Source organism: Pithys albifrons, chromosome 18 (genome assembly GCF_047495875.1).
Source record: "Pithys albifrons albifrons isolate INPA30051 chromosome 18, PitAlb_v1, whole genome shotgun sequence".
NCBI lineage: Eukaryota > Metazoa > Chordata > Aves > Passeriformes > Thamnophilidae > Pithys > Pithys albifrons.
Window position 1 is genome coordinate 14,233,895 of NC_092475.1, and position 26,004 is coordinate 14,259,898.

A 26,004-nucleotide genomic window follows, 5' to 3' on the forward strand; every position below is an offset into this window, starting at 1 on the left:
GTGCAGTAATAGTGCTGTGTGCTCTGCTTTGAGTCGGGAGAGGGTGTGTATGCCAAGTGAAAGGTCCCTTTCCAGCCTAAATTATTTTGTGGGTCAGTAGGTGAGTGACTCAGACAGTGCTAGAAAAAGGTGATACATCCAGTGAGCATCGGCGTGAAGGGGGAGCAAGTTGTTAAGTGTAGACATCATCAAACATAAAGGGGAAAACAGTCCTAGTCCAAATTAAAGGCTCAAAGCAAGAAAAAGCATATGAGTTTTTCATCACAGTTATTAAGTAATCTTAGAAAGTGCTTTTACTGCCTCTCAGACAACAAAATCAGTGTTGAGGAAGCTGAAACTTCCCGGGGATGCTGGAGAGCAGTTGTTCAGTGACCTCCTTGCTGTTTCTCCCTTTCCAAGGTGTGAGAATCTGGCAGAAGTGAACAGTCTCCTGCGGGAGCACCTCAATAAAGCCAGTGAGATTAATTCAGCCCTCAAAGAAGACGTCGGAAAGCTGACGGTGGATTGGATGAGGGCCCGGGAGGAGCTGGAGTTGAAGGAGAGTGAATGGCGCCATGAGCGTGAGGTAGGGATGGGCTGTGGGAATGCCAGGTGGGAATGAGAATGTGTTTTGTTCCTGGCATAGAGAGCTTGTGTGGAGGTTGTGGCTCTGCTGAGGATGTTTTGGTGTTGGTAAGCAGGGGGCAGGAGAGTGAGAGGAAGGAGTGTCAGCAGATGGTGCTGGTGGAAGATGCCCACCTGCTCTGACCATACCGCTCAGTCGTGAAGGCAAATGGTGGCTCTTGCTGGGCACTGTAGGGCAGTCACAGGAATGCTTGTCTTTGTAATAGCTCCTGAATCCTTGTCTCGAGCAGTGGAGACCAGAGAGGTCTGTATGTGTTCAGATTCAAAGTGGCCAAACAGAGGAACAAGACAGGCCTCCCATACCCACTGCCTGTTTTAAGGCAACCTGATGCTGGGCTTGGAGGGCCTGTGTGTGTCTTCCTCCAATGAGCATGAGACCCTGTGCAAGGTGAGGGGGTGAATCATGGTTAGTTTGCTTTGCTGCTATCCACTGCTGCAGGAGAAGTGTGGGTGTTCCCTTCTTGGCAGGTGTGCTGTGTGCTTCTGTGGTGTCCTTGGTGCCCCTGGTGTAGTAGTTAGTAAAGGGCACCTGGTGATGGTGGTTGTACTGCCCTGTCTGAGAGATGTGTACAATGACAGTGAAGGCTGAGTTGGCATTTTTTTCTGTCTTTGCATGTTTAGGTTTACGACAAGTACTTAAGGGGGGAACACAACCGTCTGCTCGGCCTGTGGCGTCAGGTGGTGACGTTTCGCCGTCATTTCCTGGAAATGAAGACTGCCACGGACCGGTGAGTGGAAGCTGTGGCGAGATCTCCTGCAGGAAAATTGTGGCTTGCCTGCACACCTGCTTTTTGAACCTCAACGTTGCCTTAGTTACAGCAAAAGTGGATTTATCCTACCTTTTCTTCCTTTGGCAGTTGGAAGCAATGCTGTTCAGCGTGCTTTGGGCTGTTTTCAAAAGCGTTTTGTTTGCTGCTGGTTTTCAGATACAGCTGAGGGGCTTGAGCTGTGAGCTCTGCAGAGGCCTTGAGCAGGTGACTTGGCTGTGGTGATGTGTGAGCATGTGTGGACACCTGGGAACAGACTCTCTGAAGCTGGGCATTGTCTCGGTTTGAGGGGAAAAAACCAAAATGTTTTACCCACAAGCAGGGGAGGGGCCTCCTCCACGATAATCACACCACTCTTTATCAAATTTAAGAAAAGGAATTTTAATACAAGAAGGATAACTGCTATATATATATATGTAAACAGACTAGTGCAACTCACTTCCCCAACACCACAAGAGAGGAAAAACCAAAAAAACAAAACAACAACAAAACCCAGCAGGTTTTTTCTCCGGGAGGAAAGGTTATACTTAAGTGTCCATGTCACAGCCCGGCTGGCTGCAGAGTGAGTTTCAGTCCCTCTCCAGCGAGACAGACGAGCAGTGAGCTTTCAGATGGACTCAGTCTCTTCCCCCTGTGTTCCCCGTCCAAGGTACGAGCAACCAGCAGCAAATCCAAGGCAGGGAGCAGCAGCAGCACGGCACGAAAAGTAGTCCGAGGTGGGCAGCGGCAAGACAGCCAGGAAAAACCCCAGCAGTAACCAGCAGGGCAGCTGCCTCCTTGGAGCCCCCACTCCCGCGTTCCGCTGAGCCAAGACTGGGGAGAATATCCAAAAAAAACTAAAAGAGACAAACCTGCCCCCACCCGGGCGATCGACAGTTAACTGCTTCTTTTGTTAACCGCTGGCTTGGGCAGTTAAGTGGCAGGGGAGAGAATTTACATAATAATCCCAAACTACAACAGGCATGCTTTGGTGCATGGAGCAGTCCCTTTTAGAGAATGATGAAAACCTCCCTTAAAAATCTCACCAGTTTCCTTTTCCCACTGCTCCTGAGAGAAGGATCATTAATGCATCTTTTTTTTTCCCCTTTTCATTTCCAATATACATTTATTCTGGTTGGTTTGTATCCACTTACTCCTTTCCCAGCATTATTGAGAGAAAGAATAGCTTCTCTACCCTGTTACTATATTTATCCAATTTATTTTGCTTAGTTTCATACGTCTTTTTATGATTGTTTTCGTGTTCTTGGGCTCACTGAGGTTCCTTTCCCACAGTTGCCTTCTACACAAAGGAAAACAACATAGCCATAATAGTACCTTTTTCTGGTGTCAGCATGCAATTTCAAACTCTGGGTTACTGTCAGCCATTTGTCTTACTTGGTTATAGGTCTTCCCTATTATGTAGAGTCTCACCTGCTATTTAGTTTTTGGGGGTTTTGTGCTTTTGTGTTACACCATTTTAGGTTGATTCTTTCACCACCTTCCTGAAGTTTGTATTGTCTAGGTAAGGTCATGAGCCTCTTAGCAGTCCAAGTGGGGATGATAACAGCATTTAAGGCTGATCCCCTTGTATAGAAGCTGGGGACCTTGGTAAAATTCCTGACATCTCTTTATGATAATCAGGAGTATGTTAATAAGATAAAACAGGAGCAACAATTAATAAGAGTAATTAGGGGTGCTTGAGGCCTTCTGGCAGTGCCGTATCTTTCTTCTCCTATCTGAGGAGAAAACAGGAAAGTCATTGCTGAGCTGCCAAGATTTGTCCTGGTCCCCAAGTGTCACATGAATGACTCTGCAGGAAAGATGCCTGTCAGGGCAGAGAAGAGCGGTCACATTTACAGAATCCCAGACTATTCTGAGTTGGAAGGGACCCACAAGGATCATCGAGTCCAACTCTTAAGTCAATGGCCCACAGAGGGGACTGAACTGATGACCTTGGCATTATTACAACCAAGTGCTAACCAGCTGAGTTAATCTCAGGGTTTTTGTCATCTTGCCTGTCAGCATTTCCTATTGCATGATGACATGCTTCAGAAGTAAGTCAGCTGATAAAGATGCTGGTGTGAACATTGGCTTTTTCTTGGTTTCTCTCCAGAGATTTGTCAGAGCTGAAGGCAGAACAAATGAGGATTTCTGGATCTATACTTGTGAACTGCTCCCACCTGAGCTCCAGCGTGCAGCTCAGGAAGTCCATCACTCTGGGTAAACCTGTCCTGAAGGACCAGGCAGAACAGCAAGTGGAACAGAAAATAAACCAGAAGACTCAGGAAGTGGTGGCCTTACAAGTTAGGTGGGACCTGGAGAAGAAGGAGCTTCAGGACAGGTAAAGGTGTTTGACACTTTGCTGTTATAACATTATCTCTTTGCTCACATTTAGAACACACCCATTCTGCACAGCCCTATTTCTGTCCCCACGCAAACTCTTGCCTTAACAGAAAGGGTAGAAAAACATCATCTGTCTGACAGAAACTCTTCTGAGTAAGCCAAGAGTGGAGAAGAGATTGCCTCTTACAAGTGTTTTTGCTGTTAGTTGATTCTTAGTGAAAAACCAAAACCAGTATAAAGAGAATTGTGTCCCTATTGCTACTCAGGGTTCTGCTGAAGCTGTTGGGAGGAATTTGCCCAGAGCCATCACAAGCACTGTAGCACCTCTGTGCTGATGATTCCTTGCAAGACTGAGGGCAGAGGCCTCTGGGACAAGAAGTACCATTTTGCAGCATCAAGCGTCCTAACCCACAGAGATAAGCGCTGCCATTGCTGAGTTTTCTGGGTTGAACTTTCTCTGCTATGCTTTGGGGAGCTGCTTTGCTCTTTAACAGGTGATGGTGTGCACAGCTTTTGGAATGGCACATGGACCTTCTCTTCTCAGGGTGATGGAGCTCTCAGCCTTGCTTGTACAGTCTCAGAAGCAGAACGAGGAGAAGGAGAAGATCGTGAAAACACTTAACGACACAGTGGAGATTCTAGTATGTTTTACCTTTACCTGGGACACAGCCCAGTGTTTGCTGTCCAGCCTGAGCACAGAGGTGTGGCTTCCTCAAGAGAGAGAGCAGTAAAGATGCTCAGCATATGGGAACATCAGGCACCTTAAACCTTCTGAGTCTGGCAGATGTGGAGTCAGTTCAGGTGCAGGCAGTGGCAAAGGATCTGCAGACAGTTCAGGTGTCTTCCTCCATGGGGTTGCACCAATGCTCTTCTGCCTGTAACTTCTAGGTCTCTGGGGATCAGAATTGTTTGGAGCTGACAGCTTGATAGCAGTCTATGAAAACAAGCTGTTGGTCTTCATTTTACCAAAGGAATGGACTAGATACAGGCAGGAGTATACTGGAATCACTAGGGCTGAAACTCATTGGTGTGACAGTGCTACTGAGGATGGGAATGCTGCAGATGGGAGCAGCTGTTCCCTGCCCACCTCACCCTTTCTTTATTTTCAGGAATCAAGTAGGATAGAGAGAGAATTTGAAGCTTCATTGACTAAAAGTGCCAAAGAAGAGAATCTTTTCCTCCAAAAGCTCATTAAAAATATCACTGAGGTGAGTACAGAGTTGACAGGGACCACATCCCTATAAATTTGACTTTAAAGTACTTGAGGAAGGCAACAGACTAGCCTGGGGGCCAGAGAGACATGTACTGACTGTGTTAAATGCCATTGTCTCTTTAATGTTTAGGCCACTTTTCTGACATAGAACCTGTTCTGAATTGCAAGTTGTCCATCTTGTAACATTTCACCTGAGCCACCAGAAGTTCCAGTACCTTTGCCTTCACTGTCCCACTGAGATCTCTCTTGGACTGTGCTTTGAGAGTGCTATTTAACATTTGTGTTCCAGGGTTTCTTAGGCACTTCCCCCACCCTCCTTGAGCAATGACTCTGTTGTTCTTCAGATTTTTATAAAAGGTCACTGACTCAGTTGATGCACTTGCCAGCTCTGCTCCTTCCCTCTGTGTTCACTGACCATTATAATCTCCCCAGAACTGCAACTGTTCAGGGGTGACCTTAACTTAGTCCTAAAATTCAATTGATGGAGAAGGGTTTCATCATCAGCTATTTTACACAGCTTCAAAAAAGTGAGCATTCAGCAGCCTCCAGCCACCTCACACTTGTGAAGAGTAACTGTGTTCAGAAATCCCTGGAGTACCTGAGGCCACAGGGACAAACCTCTGTGGACTGAAGAAATGAGAGGAATGAGTTTTTAATAACTCCAGGGGAAAGTGAGGGGCAAAGGAGAACAAGGTAAAGGAAACCGAATAGAATGAGCAAAGACTAACAGCTTGTTGGGCTCTCAGGTGGTGTTAGACGACAGCGACAGCCTGGTCAGCATTATCTGCACTGACAGCTCCCAGCGCACGGGGTCTGGGAACATCTTCTCGGCTCCAAGACTCGTTGACACAGGGCATGCCTTTGGATTGGTTCTGGAGGCACTGGCAAGGATGCGAGGGGCAACACAGGTGAGAGCTTCTGCTTGTCTTGCTCACTGGCCACAAGCTCAGCTACTGATGCCTCGCTCAGCTTGACACCTTTCCATTTCCTCAGCCAGTTGAGTTAGTTTATTTCTCACCTTTGCACTCGTGGTCCCTCATTGCCTTGCTGGTGTCACCAGCTCTGTGTTCTACCGCTTGTCCCTTTACCCCTTCTTTCCATCAAAGCTTTTGCCTTCAGGAGAGTGATCTCTGCTTGCTGCTTCTGCCAGCTCTCTGGAGCCTCCTTCCCTGCTCCTTAATTGCTTGTTTGTGCTCTTTCCCTGTCTGTTCCTGCAGGCCCTGAGAGAAGAGCTTTCTGCCAGGCAGGACTACAACAATTTCCTGCTGCAGCAGCAGAGACAGCAGGAAGAGAAGTGCAGGGAGGTGCAGCAAAAGCTTGACACACTGGAGAAAAAATGCAAGAGGTCCAGCAGCCACCAACAGCACCTGCAGTCCTTAGTAGAGGAACTCAGGAGGTGAGTGTTTCCTCCTCCTTCTGTGTTCAAGAGCCATTCTGCTTCCAGTTCTGTGAGTTCAGAGGTGTTCTGGGCAACACCTGGGCACCTGTCCTATCACGTGTAGGCCTCAGTGTGGCACTTCATCATTGTCCTGTCAGCGCTTGTCATGCTCTGCTGTGACTGCCAAGGCTGTCTTGGAGATGGACAGCGATGTTGGAACACAAGACACCTCTCTGTCACCAAACTGCTTCTCTGAATGCTGTTCTTTGGGTGCCCTTTCCCAGCCACTGCTTCTCACTGAAGGGAGACAAAAGCCTGCCTTCCTTTCCCTCTTCATGGGATTCCTTGAGAGGGAAAGAGCAAGATCTCCCTTAGCTTACTGCCCTCAGCTCCGTCCTGGAGTCCTGAAAATGGAATCTGTGACTCTCCAGGCCTCTTGGGTCTCCTGACTGAGCTTTGTCTCTGCAGGGACTGTGGAAAACTTGAGAAAACTAAGGAAGAGCTACAGCAACAGCTTGTATTAATGGAGCAAGAAGCCTCTTCTCTGCGTCAGAGCAAAGCTGAGCTGCAGCTGAAGGAAGAGTCAGCCCAGGCAGAAAAGGCAGAGCAGCAGCAGAGGGTAGAGACAGCGCGGCGTGACCAGGAGCTCCTGTGAGTGCTCAGGCTTTGTCTGGGCAGGTGTGGGCAGTGCTGGACTTGAGGATGATCAGTGTAAAGGAACAAAAGGTGCCCAAATGCTCCACATTTGTAGCACAGACTGTTTCTCAATAAAAACCTTGTCTTTCTTATCCTCATAGAGTGAAGGACTTGGCTGCACTTGAAGGAAAACACTCAGTATTGCAGAGGGAGTTGTTAGCCATGAGACAGACACTGGAGATATTGCAGCTTCAGAGGGATCTGCTGGAGCAGGAGAAGGATGAGCTTACCATGGCTCTGCAGACGGTATGGACAACTCATTCCTAGACACTTGTTGGAGGGATTTTTGCTAGCAAAAGTGCCTCAAATGCTGTTTCTGGCAGTACAAGAACAGGGGCAATGTTGTTCTCCTGGAGAATGGTGACCTGACCACACTCACTGTTTGTGGTTGTTGGTCCCCACAATATTAGTGGGAGCTCTGCCCTGGGCATGTCAGAGGCAGCCAGAGAGGTGGAGTTGCTGCCTGAAGTCTGGGTTTTTGCTGCTTTTGTTGTCCCTCTCCAGGCAGAGCGATCAGTGGTAGAGCTGGCAGGGGCTCAGAGCAAGCTGAATGCTGAAAGAGCTGACCTACAGGCTGCAGCAGCAAAGATGAGCAGCATCAATGAAGCTCTTGCATTGGATAAAGTGCAGCTGAACAAACATGTACTGCAGGTGAGCAGAGTTGCCAAAGATGTTGCCGGATGTTCATCTCCAGCTATTGCATCTTCTCAGCCTTCTTGCCTGGGGACAGTCGGACCATGGTAATGTTCCTTTTGTGTCTGAGCCAAGCTTTCATAGTAATGCTTCTTGTACTTCATTTCTTCCGTGCTTCTCTCATTGTAGCTGGAGCAAGAGAAGGAAGTTCTGTCAGCTAAAGTGGATGAGATGGAGAGAGCAAAGATCTCTGAGCAGGAGAAGCTGAACTACTGTGAAAGAGGAAATGAAGAGCTCTGCAGAGAGAAAGCTCAGCTGGAGCAGCTGCTGAAGGAAAGAGAGGAGCAACAAGAGCAGCTGCGGCTGGAACTGAGGGCACTGGGAGAGGAGAAGGCAGAAACCCAGGAGAAACTCTGTCAGGTGAGACCAAAACGGTGGTGTATTCAGGTGGGCATTTGGCTGCTTGGCTGAGGGGATCCGTACCTGTTGGGTTCTGCAGTGGTTTAGTCAAGGGGACATGTGGTAGAGCTGGAAGTCATAAGGCTTCATTTGCTCCTTTTTGGAAAGTGTAGGTGGCATGGAGAGCTGTTCTGCAGTTCTCTGAGTTGTCCTGTGCTTCTGCAGAGTCTTGTAGTCCACCTGCCTCTTGTTGGCCTCTTGTTTGACTTTTGATAAGCTGCAAAGAGTCAATTGTGTTGCCCATGAATCTGAGTGGGGCTACTGCTCTCACATGTGGCAAAAGAAACAAACTGTAATTCTGACCCTTTTTTCTGAAACAAGTGTGGGCTGCATGTTTCAGTTGATGCTTTTTGTTCTGGTGTCTGCAGCTTTCAAAACTCCATTTATTTGAGCCTAGAGAGCAGGAAAGAGCTGCAGTCCATGGCTGCTGTCTGGTACTGCTAAGAACAGTGTGACATCATGAAATTCCTGAAATTCCATTTTAAGTCATATGTGAAACTTTGTGGCTGTAAAACTCCTTGGGGGGGAAAGGTTTTAGGGGTGCTGGTGGATTTGAGCCATCACTGTGCCCAGTTGGCCAAGAAGGGCAAAGGCATCCTCGCTTGTATCAAAAATAGTGTGTCAAAGAGCACCAGGGCAGTGACCATCCCCCTGTGCTGGGCACTGGTGAGGACTCGTCTCAAAACTTGGGGTCAGTTTTGGGCCCCTCACAACAAGAGACACTGAGGGGCCATGAGAAGGGAAGGGAACAGAGCTGGGGAAGAGTCTGGAGCACCAGGAGGCAGCCAAGGGACATACTGGGGCTCAGCCTGGAGAAAAGGAGGCTGAGGTGGGGGACCTCCTCACTCTCTGCAGCTCCCTGACAGGAGGGGGAAACCGGGGAGGGACTGGCCTCCGCTCTGAGGGAACAGGGACAGGAGGAGAGGAAATGGCCCCAAGTTGTGCCAGTGGAAGGTTTATATTGGATATTACTGGATAACTGTGAGAGAATGGTTTGTTTCTCATGGTCTCTTCTCTGTTAGTCTGAGTTTTGGAGGATGTGGTAGGTTTACAAATACACAGCAGAGGTTTTATACTGAAGAAAACAGCTCAAAAAGCACAGTTACTCTTAAGCTACATTACACAACTTCTTTGTGTAAGACGAGTAAATGGTATTGGTGGTGTGAAGTGCTGTACAAATAGAGCCTGCTTTGGCCACATCAGCCAGACTTCCATCACTAAATGACTGCTCACCAAAAGGGCTGTTGCCCTGCCAAGCATGCCCGCGTGCATACAGCTGCTTTACACCCTGGGACAGGTGACACTTTCATGTGGGGTTTTTTTCCTAGAAGGAGAAACCCTGTGTATTTTCACTTGCTTCAGCAAGAAAATTGCTTCTGCTCAGCCTTGTCTGAAAATTTCCAGCTCTGGAAGAGATTCTGATAGAAATCTTGTTTGCAAAGTGGCAGTTGTGAAAGATGCAATATTTTTCATGACAGCACATGGTTTGGAGCAGGGATGTTTGTCATGAAGGAGGTGTCTGGTCCCAGGCAAACCAGAAGGGCCTGACACATCACATCCAAGTTGACAGCCTTTTGGCAGCCCAGGGTGTCTGTGCTGCATCCAGCAGATGCTCTGAAACTTTGAGCCCACAGTGCAGTAGCTTTTTGTCCTCTGGCTGACTCCAAGGGGGCAGTGGCTGGCTCTACACAGGGCTCCAAAGGAAGGACTCGAGCTGTATCGTGTCCATCTTCCAGGTTTCCCAGGAGAAGGAGTCGGCTGGCAGGGCTCTGGAGCAGCTGCACCACGAGGCCTCTCGCCAGGAGCACACGCTGGCCCAGGTGTGCAGGGAGAAGGAGCTGCTGGGGCGTGAGAAGGCTGCCCTGGAGGTGCGACTGGAAGCCACGGAGCGGGACAGACAAGGCCTTTCTGGGCAGCTGGCAGAGGCCAGGTAAAGGCAGGGAGGAGACCCTGGGCAGGACATGACTGAAGGGCTGTAATTGTAAAGGTGGTAAACGCTACACGGGGGTTTCTTGGATCCGCTGTGCTTTTCAGATGTAGATTTGCTGTTGAGGCCAGATTGGGCCAGGCTGTCTGCCCTAGGCCTGGCAGTAAGGAAGGCCTGGGCATTCCCTCACAGGGCCCTGCTTTGCTATGAAAATGGCACAAATATGCTTTCTATATACAAGTTTCCATGCCACCCAATTTCTGTACTCAGATGTGGGGATTGTGAGCCACGTGATGTTGGAATAATCTCTGTGGGTGTCAGGAGCAAGGAACTCTTTTATCTCTGTATTTGCACCTTGTAGGTCAGTCAAGGAGACCCTGGAATCCAGCCTGTTTGCAGCTCAGCAGCAGGTTTCTCAGCTGGAGATCACCAGGAGTCACCTGGAAGCTCGGCTGCACACAGTCATGCAGGCCAAGGAGGTGATCCAAGGTGGGAGCCTCATGTGCTTTGTTTCTGGTGATGCCCTGGCCTAGAGAAGCTGCTGAAAAGGCCCCTCTGTCTGCAGGGCTGCTGAGGCGTGGAGGTGCTGGAGGCAGGGCCCTCCACTGAAACTGAAAGGGCTGGAGGTCAGTAAAGACTCTGAATCTTGCCATTGGTCATGTTTGCAGGGGAAGTGAAGTGCCTCCAACGTGAGCTGGAAGAAGAGAGAGCTCTCAGGGAACAGGAAAGGGAAGACACAGCCCAACAGCTCCTGCAGGCAGAGCAGCAGTACCAGGATACCCTCAGACTTGAGCAAACTGCTCGTCAAGGGGAAATAAAGAAGCTCCTGCAAGACCTGGTAGGAGACACTGAGTGTGTAAACTGTTCGGGCCAGCTCTGTGGGCTGGTTCAGCAGAATCAGAGCCTGAGCACAGGGAATGGGAGCAATAACCTGCCAGAGGCCTCCTGCTGCTGGGCCAGGCAGTGGAAGCCCCAGAGGATGATGCTGGGACAGTAAATGCAGCCACGGCTTCAGTGTGGCTGTCAGATGAGTTCCAGAGCAGGCTGGGTGGTCCCCAAGGGCAAGATGAGCCCCAGCTCTTGCCTGCCGTGGAGCAGATGCCAACAGCACTGCCAGCTGCACGTGAGGCAGCTTGGTTCCTTCCTTTCTGCCCTTGCCTGGGGACAGAGGGATCAGCTTTGGGCTGGAAGTATATGGAACAGGCCCCTTGTCCCTGGTCCTTCAGTCCTTGTGACTGGGTCATGGGGGTCCTGACCTCCTACTTGTCCTGCAGACCATCTGCACCTGCTCATGGCTGAAAAGGGAGGGGAACTTTGAGCACAGAGACTCTATGAGAGCAGAGAGAAAGCCTGAGGAGAGAGGTGCCAGGAAACAGGCAGCCAGCATGGACATCTCCTTTTTCCAGTGGTTTGACTCAGTGCTCGTGAAGGTCTCTCCAACAGAAGGCATTTCATGACTCCATGGTTCTTGCACCTGCTGCCCCTCCAGTCAAATTCCATGACAATAGGTCATGATTTCTGGTGGGAGGGCAGAAAGCCATTCCTAAGCCCTGTTCAGGTTGGGGTTTGTGGGAGGGATGAAGTTTCACATTTTTCTGTGAGGAGCTTGGCAGGCACTTCAACTTGAAGACTTTTCCTCCCTTTATCAGGCAAGTGAACAGGAAGAGCACCAGGCAGAGGTGCAGAGGATATTCAAGGAATGGGAAAAAGAGAAGGCAGAGACAGAGAGGGAGCATGAGAAGATTCTGTTTGAGATGACACAGAAAGTTGCCACCCTGCAGGCTCAACAAGAAGAGGAACGAACTAGATTTGAAAATGCCAGACAAGAGGTAAAGATTGTGAAAGGAGAATTGGTGTGGTTTTACAAGGCTGGAGCTGTGGGAGATGGCAGGATATTGAGCTGGGTGGAGCACGTCCTCCATGTCTTCTGCATTGCATTTGGGGGCACCAGGGGTGAACAGGCCTCTCTTTGGGACTAGGAATGAGACCTTGCATAAGAAGCCAGGCAGAAATATCACCTTTCAGTTGAGATTTTTGTGCTGCTGTTGTGTTCTGTTTTTTGCAAGACTCACCTCAGAGTATCTTCACTCTTCTAATAGTCCTCATGTGATGTTTACTAATAAGTGTTTATAGCCAAACTGAGTTTGTGGGAACTGAATCCCCAGGAGGATGGATGAGGATTTTCTTTTGTGGGAATAGGGAGGGCACAGCAGGAATGCTGACAAGAGAAAAATCTTTTAAAACCCTCCTCTGGAATATTTCTGAGCAGTAACTCAGAGGTGTCTTCTGGACTCTGCTTTAAGTCATTTTCTGGAAGCTGATTTGCATCCAGATCTCCTGTGCCAAAGCAACCCTGTCATATGCTGAGAGACTTCCTTGTGTCCTCCCCAAAGTGCTCTTCCTGCAGACTGCCTGGGGACAGCAGTACCCAAAACTGTGTCTGCAGGTATTGAAATGCCAAGGCAGTGCTCAGGGATGACAGTGTGTCCCTGGAATGTCAGAACTTTCCTAAGTCAGTTGAATACCTTGAAACTGAAGTAATTTTTACCAATGTGCTCCATAGAACACATGAGTTTTGTGAAGGAGCTGCTCCCTTCAGCTCTCACCAGCTTTGCACTTGTTCTGCTGCTCACAAGGTGCAACAGTCACTATTGAAAGATAAAGAGAACAGGGCAGAAGAGGAGGGACACCCTCAGAAGCACAGCCATAGACCAGGGAAATGCCACCCATTTCCTGGGAGACAACTGAGAGTCTGTTGGGGCTTCAATCATGGAAGGACCCTGTTTATGGTGCCAGTCTTCCCTGGGAAGCTCTGTCTCCTCCTGGGCAGAGAAGGACCCTGGAGGGCAGCAGCACAGTGCTCTGAGAAGGCAGGAGCCCATCAGTCCTTGTGTCCTGACACACACATGTTGTATGGGGAGTGTGAACCCATCCTTTTTGTTTCTGTGCACGTCCTGCTGGAAAAGCAGAATGAGAAGAGTTTTATTAGAGACACTGCTCCGAACTCAGGGAGAGCTAAGCCAAGCCTGCCAGCAGGTCCAGCAGCTGAGGCAGGAGGTGCAAGAGCAGCAAGAGAAGGGGCAGGTAAGTCTGAGTAGCCACAGAACAGAGTGAAGGGCACTAAGTACATAAAATGCAGATCCTGGGACTGAGAAGGGAAGGACTAGTGCAGGCACTGAAAGCACAGAGCCTGGTGAGCTCCAGAGCACAGCCCCAGCAAGGAAGGGTTGCAATGAAAGCAGAGCTGAGTAGAGAAGCCAGAAGAAGTGGTTGAAGGAATGCGGTTTTGAGAGAGAAAGCAGAAAAAGCTGAGCCTAAGGGCAGATCCAGGAACTTGCTCTGCATTTGTGTTCCCAGACCATCAAGGCAGAGCTGCAAGCAGAGCTGCAGGAAGCTCAGAGTGAATTCCAGGCAGCAGAGAAGAGATACAAAGAAGAACTCCAAAACATCAAAGAGGAAATTACTCTCCTCCTTGAGCAGAGGGAGGATCTACAAAAACAGGTGAGTGAAACAGCAGCAGCCACACCTATCAACTAAAGGTGGTTTGTGCCTTTGTCGCCTTTCCCTTGCAGAGCAGCAGCTGATGGGCTGATCCTGCTGACTGCCTCATGCTCTGGGCTCCAAAGCAGCTGCTCTGGAGGACACTGCCTGGGCTGCTGAAGCTCAGCTGCTGCCCTGGACAGCTGGGCTAGTCCTTTGGCCTGTTGGGCAGCAATCACCAGCAGGGATTTCTGCTGGCCTCTTACTGCTGGCATTGCTTTTTGAGGTGGTTTCTCAGACGCCCTTGGGGACCCCCTTGGATTCTGAAAGTTGTCTGTATCCACTGAGAATCTGATCCTGTCGGGACAGGGTGGAACTGAAAGTTGTCCTTTGCCTTTCCTCCCAGTCTGAGACATGGCTGACAGTGACAAGCTGTACTTTGACTGCTTTGTTGTGTTTGACTTGAGGTGGAACACTTGACATCTCAGCTTGCAGCCTCCAGAGAGTCTCAGAAAGCCATTGCCCACAAAGCTCAGCAAGACGTGAGTGAGGCTCAGGAACTGTCACAGCAGAAGGTGCTGGAGGTTGAGAAGCTCCGGAAGATCCTTGAGGAGGCTGAACATGAGAAGAAGGAGCAGAAAGTTTGTCTGCAGAACTTGGAGAGCGAAAGAAGCCATTGGGAAGAAGTGGAGAGGCAAAACTCACAATTCCAGTCTTCATTGAAGGCCCTAGAGGAGGAAACAGCCAGGTAAATGAAAGCCTGTAGGACTGTGCTTTCTGTGTTGTGGATTCCCTCTTTCCAATCTTTGCAGCTCTAAGTGGCTCTGGCACCATTTCCTAAGTGTCAGAGTTCTGAACTATCCATGCAGATGTGTGTGATTCTCTTGATGTTGTGTTTCATTTTATGTTAATCCCTCAGTTACAGTTCTTCTGAGGACAAAGGTCTTTAAAGTAGTTCTTCCCCTCTAAGGGGGTGTTCTGTTGTCAGGTTGGGGGGGTTAACACTGCACAAGGTGCAGTGTAACGATCTGGATGCATCCATCAGCTACACCCTGGGTCCAGGAATTTGAAACTTTTGGGATGTGTATCAGCCTGGCATCCTGATCCCTGTGCTTGGCAGAACCATCTGAAGGCCATGATTTGGGATCAAAGCCAGATAAGCAGAGTGACAGAATGTGTAAGTTTGGATGGGACAACAGTGGGGCCTCTGGTCCCACCTCGCTGCTCCATCGGGGTCATCTCAGAGCACATGGCACAGGATTGTGTGCACACAGCTCTGGAATATCCACACCCTCTCTGGGCTCTGTTCAGTGCTAGGTCACTGCACAGCAAAGTTCTTCCCCATGTTCAGGTGGAACTTGTTGGGCATCAGTTCCTGCCCGTTCCTCTTGTGCCATGGCTGGGCCTCCCGAGCAGAGCCCAGTCCCTGCTCTGCCCCTCCCTGCAGGCACTGCCAGCCATGGGGAGGTCCCCTCTAGTGTCTCCTCTGGAGGCTGAACAGCCCCAGCTCCCTCAGCCTTGGCTGCTCCCAGAGATGCTCCAGGCCCTTCAGCATCTCCGCAGGCTGCGCTGGACCCGCTCCAGGAGCTCCGTGTCTGTCCCGTGCTGAGGAGCCAGAGCTGGACATGGCACTGCAGCTGTGCCTGCCAAGGCTGGGCAGAGGGGCAGGGGCACCTTCCTGACCTTTTAGCAATGCTCTTCTAATGCACCCCCAGGGTCCCTTTGGCCTCCTTGGCCCCAGGGCTCACTGCTGGCTCATGGCCAGCTGCTTGTCCCGCAGGACCCTCAGGTCCTTCTGCCAGAGCTGCTCTCCAGCAGGTCAGCCCCAGCCTGTGCTGGTGTTGGGGCTTGTTCCTCCCCAGGTGCAGGACCTGCATTTGCCCTTGTTGAATTTCAGACAGTTCCTCTCTACCCATCTCTCCAGCATGTCAAGGTCTCTCTGAAGGGCTGCACAACCCTCTGGGGTATCAAACACTCCTCCAGCTTTGTGTCATCAGTGAACTTGCTGAGGGGGCATCAACCCCCTCATCCAAGTCATTGTTGAACCAGTTACAGAGTACTGGGCCCAGTACTGAACCCCAGGGGACACCACTGGTGACAGGCCTCCAGCTAAACCCTGCGTTGCTGACCCTCTGGGATCTGTCTTTCAGCCAGTTCTCAGTCCCATCTCACTGTCCACAGCCCACACTGCCTGAGTTTGTCCTGGGAATGTTGTGAAAGACAGTGTCAAAGGCCTTGCTGAAGTCGAGGTGCACAATATCCACTGCACTGCCCACATCCAGACAGGTAGATGTTTCATCGTTGAGGTCCATCAGGTTGGTCAAGCAGGATTTGCCTTTAGTGAATTCTGATCTTGGTGTCCATGTGGAGAGAGATGGCCTCCAGAAGGAGGTGCTCCATCACCCTTCCAGGGACTGACGGGAGGCTGAGTGGCCGGTAGTTCTGTGGCTCCTCCTTCTTGTCCTTTTTGAAGACCAGAGTGACATTTGCTATCTTCTAGTCCTCAGGCACCTCTCCTGGTCTCCATGACCTTTCAAGGATGACCTTGAGCAGCCTTGCTGTGGTGTTGGTGAGCTCCCTCAGCACTCATGGACTCATGCTGTCAGGGCCCATGTGGATATGAGTATTCTCTAAGCCAATCCTCCTTGAAAGGAAGACTTTCCAAGGAATTTCCAAGGGAAAGTCTTGCTTCCAGCATTCCTTTGCCCTTATGTTCTGAGTGAGAGATCTCTGAGGAGTGGTCTAGTCAGTGCAGATTGATGCAAAGAAGGTGTTCAGTAACTCTGTGTCCTCTGTTACCAGGGTGTCCCCTCTGTTCAGGAGCAGACACACACTGTCGTTTGTTACCAATGGATTTGAAAAAGCCCTTTTTGTTGTCCTTGATATCCTTAGCCAGATTTAATTCCAAGTGGGCCTTGGCCTTCCTTGTCTTATTTCTGCTTCCTCTGCTCATCTGTGTTCATTTCAAGTGTCCTGACCCTGGTTCCATCTCCTGTGTATTTCATGCTTCCCCCTGAGTAATGATGGGAGTTCTTTATTTACCCACACAGGTCTCTTGCCTCCTTTGCCACGTTTCCTGCTCATTAGGATGCATTCTTCTTGAGCCTGGAGGAAGTTATCTGTGAACATCAACCAGCACTCTTAGACCCCTTTTACCTGCAGGGCCTGTTTCCATGGAATTCTTTCAAGAAGATCCCTGGAGAGGCTAAAGTGAGCTCTCCTGAGGTCCCTGACTGTAATCTTACTTGCTGTCTTCCTTCCCCCTCACACCCAACTGAACTCCACAGTCACTGAAGCCAAGGCTGCCCCCAAACTTCACTCTCAGCAAGGTCTTCCCTGGTTGTCAGTATGAGGTTGAGCAGCCCACCATTCCTTTTGGGATCCTCCCCTGCCTGTGACAGCAGGTTGTCATCATACTTTTGAGGAACATCCTGGACTGTGTTGCTTCTCCAGCTGATGTCAGGGTAGCTAAAGTCCCCCACAAAAACCAGGGCCTGTGACTTTGAGGGTGCTTCAGGCTACCTGTAGAAAGCCTCATCCACTTCTCCTCCAGATCAGGTGGCCTGTAACAAACACCCACAGCAAAGTGACCCTTACTTGTCTGCCCTTTTATCCTGACCCATAAGCTCTCAATGTGCTCATCATCTGCCTCAAAAAAGGGTTTGATACATCCCAACTGTTGCCTCACCTAGAGGGCAACTCCACCACCCTTTCTGAGGCACCCAAGAAACAAGAATGCCTTTTACCATCAGTTACTTTGTTCCACAGGCTGACTGTGTGTCTGGAAGAGAAGGACCGGAGGATCAGAACCCTGGAAGAAACAAACCTTGCCCAGCAGAACGAGGTGTCTGAGCTCCATTCTGCTCTTCACCAAACTGAGCAGGTCCTTTCAGATCGCAAGGGAGAAGTGCAGGAGCTCAAGAACCAGGTGACTTATGCACTGGAGTCCTTGTCTCCAGGGACATACAATACCATGTCCAGCTTGCTTAAACCCTACTGGATTCCCTCCCAGCAGCACACGCTGCTCCTGTGCTCTGCCCAGAGACACCACACCTTGAGGTCAAGGCTGGATCTGGTGTCTCCTGCCTGTGTTTGTCCCTGTTCTCTCCTGGGTCCCAGCATGAACTCTCTGAGGAGAAGCAGCAGACTGCTTTGAGCTTCTCCATCCCTCTGTTGCCAGTGTAGTCCCTGATGGAGTTTGTGCCTGTGCTGGGCACTGAGCAATGTGGGGACACAGAGGTGGTTCTGTCACGTTGGGGAAGGTGCCTCTGCCTCAGCCAGTTCATCTGGTGTTCTGGAGCTGCACCCTCAAACATTCCCATTGCCTCCCCTCTCCATGTTTTGAGTTTATTGTTCCCCATTGCAACCCTTGACTTTGTGCCTTCTGTTTCTGGAGTGTTTTGTGCTGGAAGGAATTTCTCCTTCATTCCTGGCTGTACAGCCCTTTCTGCTGCCTCAGGAGCTGCCCTGTCCCTGACACTCTGTGCATCCATGTTCCAGATCCAGGCCCTGCAGGAAGCAGTGCTGGAGAAGGAGGCTGCCCAGGCAACTCGACAGCAGCAGCTGCTGCAGGTCCTGGAGGAGTCTCAAGCAAGCGAGCAGAGCCTGAGGGACTCTCTGCACACCCTGGAGGCAGAAAGGTCAGATCTGCGTTTGAGGCTCCACAGCTCTGAGCAGAGAGCAGAGGCCTTGGCCACAGAGTGTCAACAGGCCAACAGTGCCCACCAGGAAACCCGATCCCAGCTGGACAAACTGCACTTGGTTCTCCACGGCATGATCAGTGACAGCAGAGACTTTGTCACTTGGAGCTCAGGCAAGTGTTGAGCGCTGGGTTAGCACATCTCTAGAGCTTTTAGAGCAGGTGGAGGAAGGGGTGTTGTGTGGTCATCCTGGCCTGAGAGACTCATCCTTTCACTTTAGGCTGCCTCAAGCCTTGGGAAGTCTTGAAAGTTTGACATCTTTGCAGAGACACAAGTCCATGTTTGTATATGGGGAAATGATCAGCATCAGAACGGAAAAGGGCCCGAGTCCTGTCACAGCACAGGGCACGTGCAGTCAGCTTTAGGGCAGCACTGACATGAGTGGTCCTCAAATAACATCAGCCTGTGACACATGGCTTGCTGTGGCTCGAGCTCTAGGATGATGGCAAAGGCACTGCCACCTTCTCCTGTGTATAAAGAGGCCTTGTATGCTGGAGACCCTTGGATTAAGTTTTGAAACAGAATGTCTTCTCTCTTCAGAACAGGGTCATGTGGATCAAGCTGCTTTTCAGGCCACGGACCTCTCTGCAGAGCTCACGGTGGACAGAGTGGCAGCAGCCCTACAAGACCTGCATCAGCACGTGGAGCAGACTCAGAAAGATCTGGTAATGTGTGCCCTGGGCACCTAGAAATGCTGTCCCACAAGCAGAGTGCCAATGCCAGGATGGGTGTCACTCCTGTTAAGAGGGGGTTGTCTCACTGCCACGGGGAGGAAGGAGGATAATGATCATATCTACCATTACTGTGCCAGCAGTGGCTCTGAGAGGTGATTCTGCTCCTCTTACTTCTTCCAGGCTGACACCAGGAAGAAAACACAGGTCTTGGAGCTGGAACTGAGCACAAGAAAGACTGAGAGGGACCACTGGTGTGCCCGCAGTCAGGAGCTGCACAAACAATTGGCTGAAACCCAGGAAGGTACAGCTTTTTTCCCACCCACTGCTCTGTCTTGCCTCACCATTGGCGATCTCTGATGCCACACAGAGGAAAAGTGCAGTGCCTGGGGTAAAAACCAAGCAGCAGGAGACTTCTCCATAGAAGACCCAGGGCAAGCTTGTAAATGGAGAAGGATCCCATGGCTGGCAGTGCATCTGGCTGTGCTACCGGGATCCTGTGCAGAGGAGGTGCCTTTCAGGTCCCATGTCTCTGCTAAGTAGGAGGACCTTGATGTCTCCAAACTCCAGGCCATTCCAGAGCTATTGGCCTGTCAGTAACGTGGCTGGACAGGCACCTCTGCCCATTTCCCTGTCTTAGTCTGCCCACTGTGCTTCACAACTGCATTTTCACCTCAGTGTCTTGTTTTCCTTGCCTCAAACTGTCTCTCAGGTATTGCTGGTCAGTTCCCAGGGTCCTAGTCAGTCTTGGCTTTTGCCTCTTCCTCCTTCTCCTTTGGGACCCTGCATCTGGCTCTCCCCTCCTGTCTCTCTCCCTGTTTGCCCCATGTCTGTTCTCCCTGCTTCTAACACTGTGGCTGAGGGGCTGCCAAACCCTCAGTCCTGGTCTTTCAACAAGCAGAAGGGCAAACACACTTTCATGTTCCTCTGAACCTTTCCATTTTTATTCTCCCTTTTTCTCTACCTGGAAGTTTCCCACATTTCTGTCAGCTTTGGAAGCCCTTTGGCCTTAGGCCCTGGGTGACACAGACAGGCAGAGAAGACACTGCTGTTGTGTCTGCAGGATGCACATCAGTTTGTCTTTCTTTGCTTTTTCCCTTGCCCTTTGGCCTTTCCTGCTGCAGCGCTGGGGACAGCAGAACACAAGAGAGATTCCCTAGAAGCTGCCCTGAAGGAAGAGGCCTCTGCAAGGAAGGAAGAGGCTCAGACTCTGCGTCAGGAGGTGGAGTCTCTGCAAAGAAAACTGCAGAGCATGGAGGAGCTAAAACAGGATGCGCTGGTGAGACTGGCAGAAGCCAGAAAGGTTGTTTTCTTGTTGGTTTTGGATCATCCTCTAGGGGATGGGAGCATGGAAACTCTACACAGGAGAGATTAAAAACCACTCCCTATTGCCCCAAACCCAGGAAAGCAAAGGTTGGGGTCCTTTGAACTTCCCTTCCTCCCCAATGGAGAGCACACTGTCATGGCACTGCCTAAATCAGGCTTAAGTCTGACCTGGAATCCTGCCTGCACTTCTGGCAGCTCCTCCCCAAAGGACACCTCGAGTAGAGCTCCAAGAGCTCAGGGAAGGGCAGAAAGGCAGCTGGGACTGGCTGAGGGAGCTGGGAAAGACGCAGAGTAAAGGGGGGCCCAGGAAAGGTCTGCAGCATCCCGAGAGGCAGGGAGAGAGGGGCAGCCCGTGCCTGCCACTGCAGCAGGAGTTCAGATCTGCCACGAAGAGCAGACACAAGAGATGGAATGATTGACTCTTTTTGTCCCTGCTTTGCAGCATGAACGGGACAGGCTGCAAGCAGAGAAACAACAACTGGAGTGTCACATCAAACTTCTTGAGGAATCGGTTACAGCCTCTGAAATCCAAGCAAATTTAGCAACAGAGAGGAGTCACTCCCTTGAAGAAGAACTCCAAACTGCACTGTCCATCTTAAAAATGAAAACTGAGGAAGTTGAAAACCAGGAGAAGAAAATGGAGATGCTCCAGAAAGAGGCCGAAGAGGGGAAAGTTGTGCAGGAGAATCTCACTCGTATGACAGCCATCCTGTCAGAGAGGGAGAGAGAAATGAAGATGTATCAGGAGCAGATGAGAGTCCTGGAAAAGCAGAAAGAAATGCAAAAAAATGCTCTCAATCAGGTTATTAGGGACATAACAGAGAAAGAAAGAAAGACAGAATCCCAGCAAGAACAGATAAAGGAGCTGGAGAAGCAGCAAGAAAAACAAAGGATTGCTTTAAAGAAAGAGCTGGAAGGGAGAGAGCGGGAGATGAGATGCCAGGAAGAACAGATACTGGAGCTGGAAAAGCAGCGTGAAATGGAGAGGGCTTCTGTCAGCAAGGTGACCAGGGAGCTGGCAGAGAGGGAGCAGGAGATCAGATCCCAGCAAGAAGTGATAGGGCAGCTGGAGAAGCAGCTGGAATTGCAGAGCGCTGCTGTCAGCAAGGTGAGCAAGCAGCTGGAAGAGAGGGAGCAGGAGATCAGATCCCAGGAGGAGAAAATAATGGTTCTAGAACAACATGGTGCATCACAAGTGAGAAATCTGCTTGAGGACCTTGATCATATGAAAGGAAACCTGCAGGAGAAAAACTTGGAGCTTCTGTCTCTGAGTCAGCAGATTCAAGAACTGGAAAAGGAGAGAGAACAGGGGAAATCTGTGCATGCCAGCCTTGAACAGCTGAGGGGAGCTCTTCAGCAGAGAGACAGTGAGTGTGACACTCAAAGGGAAGAGTTAAGGCTCTTGCAGCAGCACAAGGAAAAGCAAGAGGGGCATCTGCAAGAGCTTCTTGATAAAGTAGAAAACATGACACACTCTTTATCTAGAAAAGATCAAGAGCTTGAGTCACAACAAAAGCAACTCCAGGAAGCTGAAGAAGCCCTGGAAATGCAGCTAAGGACTGTCCGTGACCAACTGGAGCAGACCTTGGCAACCTTAAAAGAAAAAGACAGACTCATAGACATCCAAAAGCAACAAACAAAGAACTATGAGGAACAAACAGAACAACAGATCAATGTCTTGCACAGAGACTTAGAATACACGAGGACAGTACTGAGAGAAAAGGATGTCATGATTGAATCTCAGAAGGAACTGATTGAGACCTTCCAAAAACAACAAGAAGACTCTGAACAGCAGAAGGAAATTCTGCAGCATCTTCAAGTGGAACTAAAGGAAAAAGAGCAGGAAATTTTGTCCCTTAAAAAGCAGTGTGAGGCATGCAGGGAAAAGGAGGAAGAGCATGAAGCTGAGCAAAGAAATTTCCAGGCAGCAGCCCTGACTCTGAAAGAAAGAGAAGAGAAGATCCGCATTCTGGAGGAAGCCATCTCTAAGCTGCAACAGCAAAAGGAGGAGACAGCGGGACAGACTAAAGCCAGCATGCAAAAACCAGAATATGCTGAATCCTCTTTAGAAGGCAGAGGTCAAGAGAGAGGGTCTCTGCAAGAGCATGTCCAGGACCTTCAAGAGCAGAAGGAGGTGGAAGGCAGGCAGACTCAAAGTATAGAGCAGAATGAAGACAAAATGAGGCAGACGTCACAAGAGAACCATTTGGAGTTCCTCAAGCAGACAGAACAAATGAGCATGTTCCAGCTTCAGGAAGAAAGCATGAAAGTAGCACTAACATCATGCCAGAAGCAAATAGGTCTGCTTGAGGAAGTGGGGAGGGACAAAGATGAAGACAATGAAACTCTTCTGCAAAAACTCCGGCACCAAGAAAAAGAAGTGAAGCCTTGGCAGAATCTCCAGCTTAGGCCAACCAAGAAGAATGAAGAGGTTAGACATGAGGGAGAGCAAGAGAAGCTGCTAGAAGAAGCCTTCCCTGAGAAAGAAGGACAGACCAAAGCTCAAAGAGAGCAAAAGGAATTAGAAGAGGAAATAAGAGCTCTTCAGGAAGACCTCCAGCTTGTTCAGCAGACTCTGACAAAGAAAGATGAAGAGATCAAGTGCCAAACAGACAGAGTCAGATATTTAGAGGAGACCCTGACAGGGAGAGAACAAGAGCTCACAAGGCAGAGTGAACTCCTGAAAGAATTAACATCAACTTTGCAATGGAAGGATGAAGGGGAGACCCTAAAGAAACAAATCCAAAATTTCCAAAAATGGGAGGAAGTAAAAAAGACGAAAGTTCTCCATGAGAGAGACCATCTCTGGCAGAGGCAGAAGGAGCTAAGGCAACAATGGCAGGCTGAGAGGAAAGCAAATGGGGAGGAATTGGAGCGTGTGGCTGCTGCTTTGAAGGAGACACAAAGCAGAGAACTCGAATGGAGAGAGAAGACACAAATACTGAGAGCTGCCCTTGATGAGAGTGAAATGGCCAAAGGGACTCTGGTGAAAGAATTAGTCATCCTGCAGAAAATGGTTTCAGAGAGGGACACAGACCGATTTCATCAACAGGTAGGCACTAGGATTGATCCTCAGTCCACTCTTAACATCCGTGAAGGATTCCAGTGATGTTCCCCACCAAGAGGTGGCAATAGAGATTCCCATCAGTACTTGAGCAGCTTGGGCAAAGCAGCCAGGGCTGCAGCCTCGTCGGTCTGTGTGGCTCCAGCAGAGACCATTCACCTGCGAGAATGTCTCCTGGCAGGCCCGCAGAGACTGACACAGCTCTGGAGTTTGCTGTTCCAATCAGCTCAGGTCCAAAAGCTGCCCATGGGGAACTCTTTCTCCCATGCCTAGGCAAGGTCAGCCAACATGTGGTAGCTTGGATTTGGCATGGAAATGAAAGGGAGCCACTGAGCAGGCTGATGGACTGACCTTGGCAGGGTTTTGAACTGATGGCTGAACAGCAGCTGCACTGCTGGAGCTCAGAGGATGCTCTCAGAGATGGAGGCACAGCTTGTACAGTGTACTAAAAAGGAATGGGATTTATACCATTGCCTGATCAGGTTAAAGGCTTCAGTGCTTATTCAGGATCTGCTTGTTCCACCATCCAAAAAGCACAAAGGCAAATTTGTGTGGATTTCTCCCAGATGAACTGATTTGGGTCCTGCTGGTGGAACAGCTGCAACAGCCTTGCCAGGGATTTGCCAATATTCTGGCATTCCATTAGTGTATTGGTGTAGAAAAAACTGCTAATAAAACACTGTATTTATGCATTACACATTTGCACATGACTTGAGAAACCTTACTGGCAGCCTGATCAGGATGCTGACAGGTCTTGGACCTGCTGATAGGAAGTAAAGAGGTGACAGGGGAAGGAACATGAAAACAATGGGAGATTTGAGTTCCATTCATGTAGATGAGCTGTGCAAGAGCAGTCGATCAGGAAATGCAGCTGCATCATAGAGACTGGGTTAGTGCTGGTATCAAGGCCACATTTATCCATGTTCCAAGGAGCAGTTCATGAGGAAAGGCAGGGCAGGGGAGGTGACTCCTGACTCGGTTTAGAGCAGCACACACAGCTTAAGAATGTGATTTTTTTCTACAGAGCAGTTCTGTGTGAGGATGTAACAGGTAAAGAGAACAGAGAACAAACCCATGGTGTTCCATCAGTGCACAAATACATGCTTCACCCACAGCTTGCACATGTTGGGTTGTCTAAGGACAGAGAGTACAACTCTAGATAGGAGAATGTGCAGTGATAGTCAAAGAGGATGACCAAAGAGGGTAAATAATTTTCCTAAGAGGAAATTTTCCTAAGAGTAAATGTGAAATTCTTCACAATCAACAAGAAGTGGCTGAGAGGAAGGGAGCTGGAGATGCCACAGACCTTTGTAAAACTATGAAGTGGCTGAATAGGAAATGATTGCTTCCACTGCAGGACACTGAACAAAACTAGCAGAAAGCACATCCAGAACACACAAGTCAGTTCTCCATTGTGATTTGGAGAAGGGGATGTTGCCTCAGCCTGTGCACCAGGGGGAGAAGGGCCTTATCCATTCCTGTTGTGGTCACTCTCCCCGATATGTTGGTTCTAACACCTTCTAATCTTTATATGGCACCAGTTCACAGAATCTCCTCTCTGAATGCCCAGCAGGCTGTTGCAGAAGGGGGGCAGCTGTCATGGCTCTCAGAGAAGAGACTCATATCACAGAGCCTGGAATGTCTTCAGCGAACAGTTGCAAGGCTGGAAGATGAGAAGGTGGAGCTGAAGCAACAAAATTCTGAGCTCAGGAGGACTCTTGAGCAGGTAAAATTGCATTTGCTGCCTCTGCAAAGCCTCCCGGTTGTCTGGAACACAACACCATTCCCAGACAGCACTTTGGAGTCCTCACCTTGTTTTCTTCCCTCTCCCTCTCCCCGCTGTGTGCACACCTTTTATTTTCTCTCTCTTCTGGCATCCCAAGGACTTCACAAATGCACCTTCACTGCAGTGCCCCCCTCCTGGGCCCAGTGTCCCCAGACACACACCTGACTCTCTTCCATAGACCACATTCAGTGCTCTTTTGTTCCCTGGTGCAATTAAGGGTCTGTGAGCAGAGACCTCCTGGCCTTGATGTCCACAGGTCCTTTTGGCCCAGGGTTTCTGTCAGGTTTCTGTGAGCCTTTCTGCCATCCAATGTGCAGGTGGAACGTGAACGGAGGAGGCTGAGGAGGTGTTTTCTGGGTCAGATGCTCCCAGGTGCCTGTGGATTGTCTCTCTCCCAGTCTGACCAGCACATGGTGTCCACTTCTAGACAGGTGAGAACAGAAGCTTCTTTGCTGGCAGGAGGCTCTGACCATACAGAGGAGTGATGGCAAATCCCAGTGGCAGTAGCCCCCAACAGAGACCTAATAGAAGTCAGATATAAGACTATGGCCCTGAGCAGGCTGCAGACTAAAGTGAAATCCTTGTTTTTCTTCACAGGAGGAGTCTCATGCTCACTGCAGTCAGCGATTAGCAGAGTTACAGGAGCAGGTGAGGAGTAGGAAAACTCTTCTCAAATGCTGTTGTGGCTGTATTGATGGGTGCAGCTTTGCATGATGCTCCAGCCTGAGGTTTGTTTGACTGTCAGGAAGTGAATGCCCCAGGCAGTGTCAGTCCTGCTCCTCTTGGCAACAGCCAAACTACATCCTTTACCTGGGTCTTGTCTCTGACTTGCATAAAGGTCATGCAGTGTGGGAGAGGGGCTGGGAGGAAATTCAGAACACTGGAAGTCACCTGAAAGTATCAGGATCATAGAATCATAACACCCTTAAGGCTGGAAAAGCCTTCTGAGATCATCTGT

The 26,004-nt window shown here is 49.8% G+C and overlaps 2 protein-coding genes across 2 annotated transcripts in view; both read left to right on the forward strand.

Moving 5' to 3' along the window:
* Positions 1-417: 417 nt before the first annotated feature.
* On the forward strand, positions 418-24,864 carry CEP250 (centrosomal protein 250). Its single transcript, XM_071573123.1, has 24 exons — positions 418-565; positions 1,246-1,352; positions 3,484-3,711; positions 4,258-4,354; positions 4,823-4,921; positions 5,673-5,834; positions 6,144-6,322; positions 6,773-6,955; positions 7,102-7,246; positions 7,505-7,651; positions 7,823-8,053; positions 9,829-10,022; positions 10,381-10,508; positions 10,688-10,857; positions 11,669-11,848; positions 13,377-13,520; positions 13,967-14,247; positions 17,268-17,427; positions 18,000-18,312; positions 18,740-18,864; positions 19,054-19,174; positions 19,995-20,149; positions 20,639-23,248; positions 24,802-24,864. Exons 1-24 carry the CDS (start codon positions 509-511, stop codon positions 24,820-24,822), a joined length of 6,237 nt encoding a protein of 2,078 aa, XP_071429224.1. The 5' UTR covers positions 418-508; the 3' UTR covers positions 24,823-24,864.
* A 592-nt stretch (positions 24,865-25,456) lies between these two features.
* Positions 25,457-26,004, forward strand: part of LOC139680245 (cohesin subunit SA-3-like) — a 20,209-nt gene continuing 19,661 nt past the window's right edge. Inside the window, exons 1-2 of the mRNA XM_071572690.1 lie at positions 25,457-25,477; positions 25,644-25,694. Of these exons, the coding sequence (XP_071428791.1) occupies positions 25,457-25,477; positions 25,644-25,694 (72 nt within the window). The remainder of the gene's footprint in view (positions 25,478-25,643; positions 25,695-26,004) is intronic.

Excerpts from the sequence above, each read along its gene's own strand:
- CEP250 (XM_071573123.1), top strand. The coding sequence starts at position 509 with ATGAGGGCCCGGGAGGAGCTGGAGTTGAAGGAGAGTGAATGGCGCCAT. Across the intron at positions 4,355-4,822 it reads ACGACACAGTGGAGATTCTA|GAATCAAGTAGGATAGAGAG; the intron begins GTATGTTTTACC and ends CTTTATTTTCAG. Across the intron at positions 17,428-17,999 it reads TGCAGGAGCTCAAGAACCAG|ATCCAGGCCCTGCAGGAAGC; the intron begins GTGACTTATGCA and ends TCCATGTTCCAG.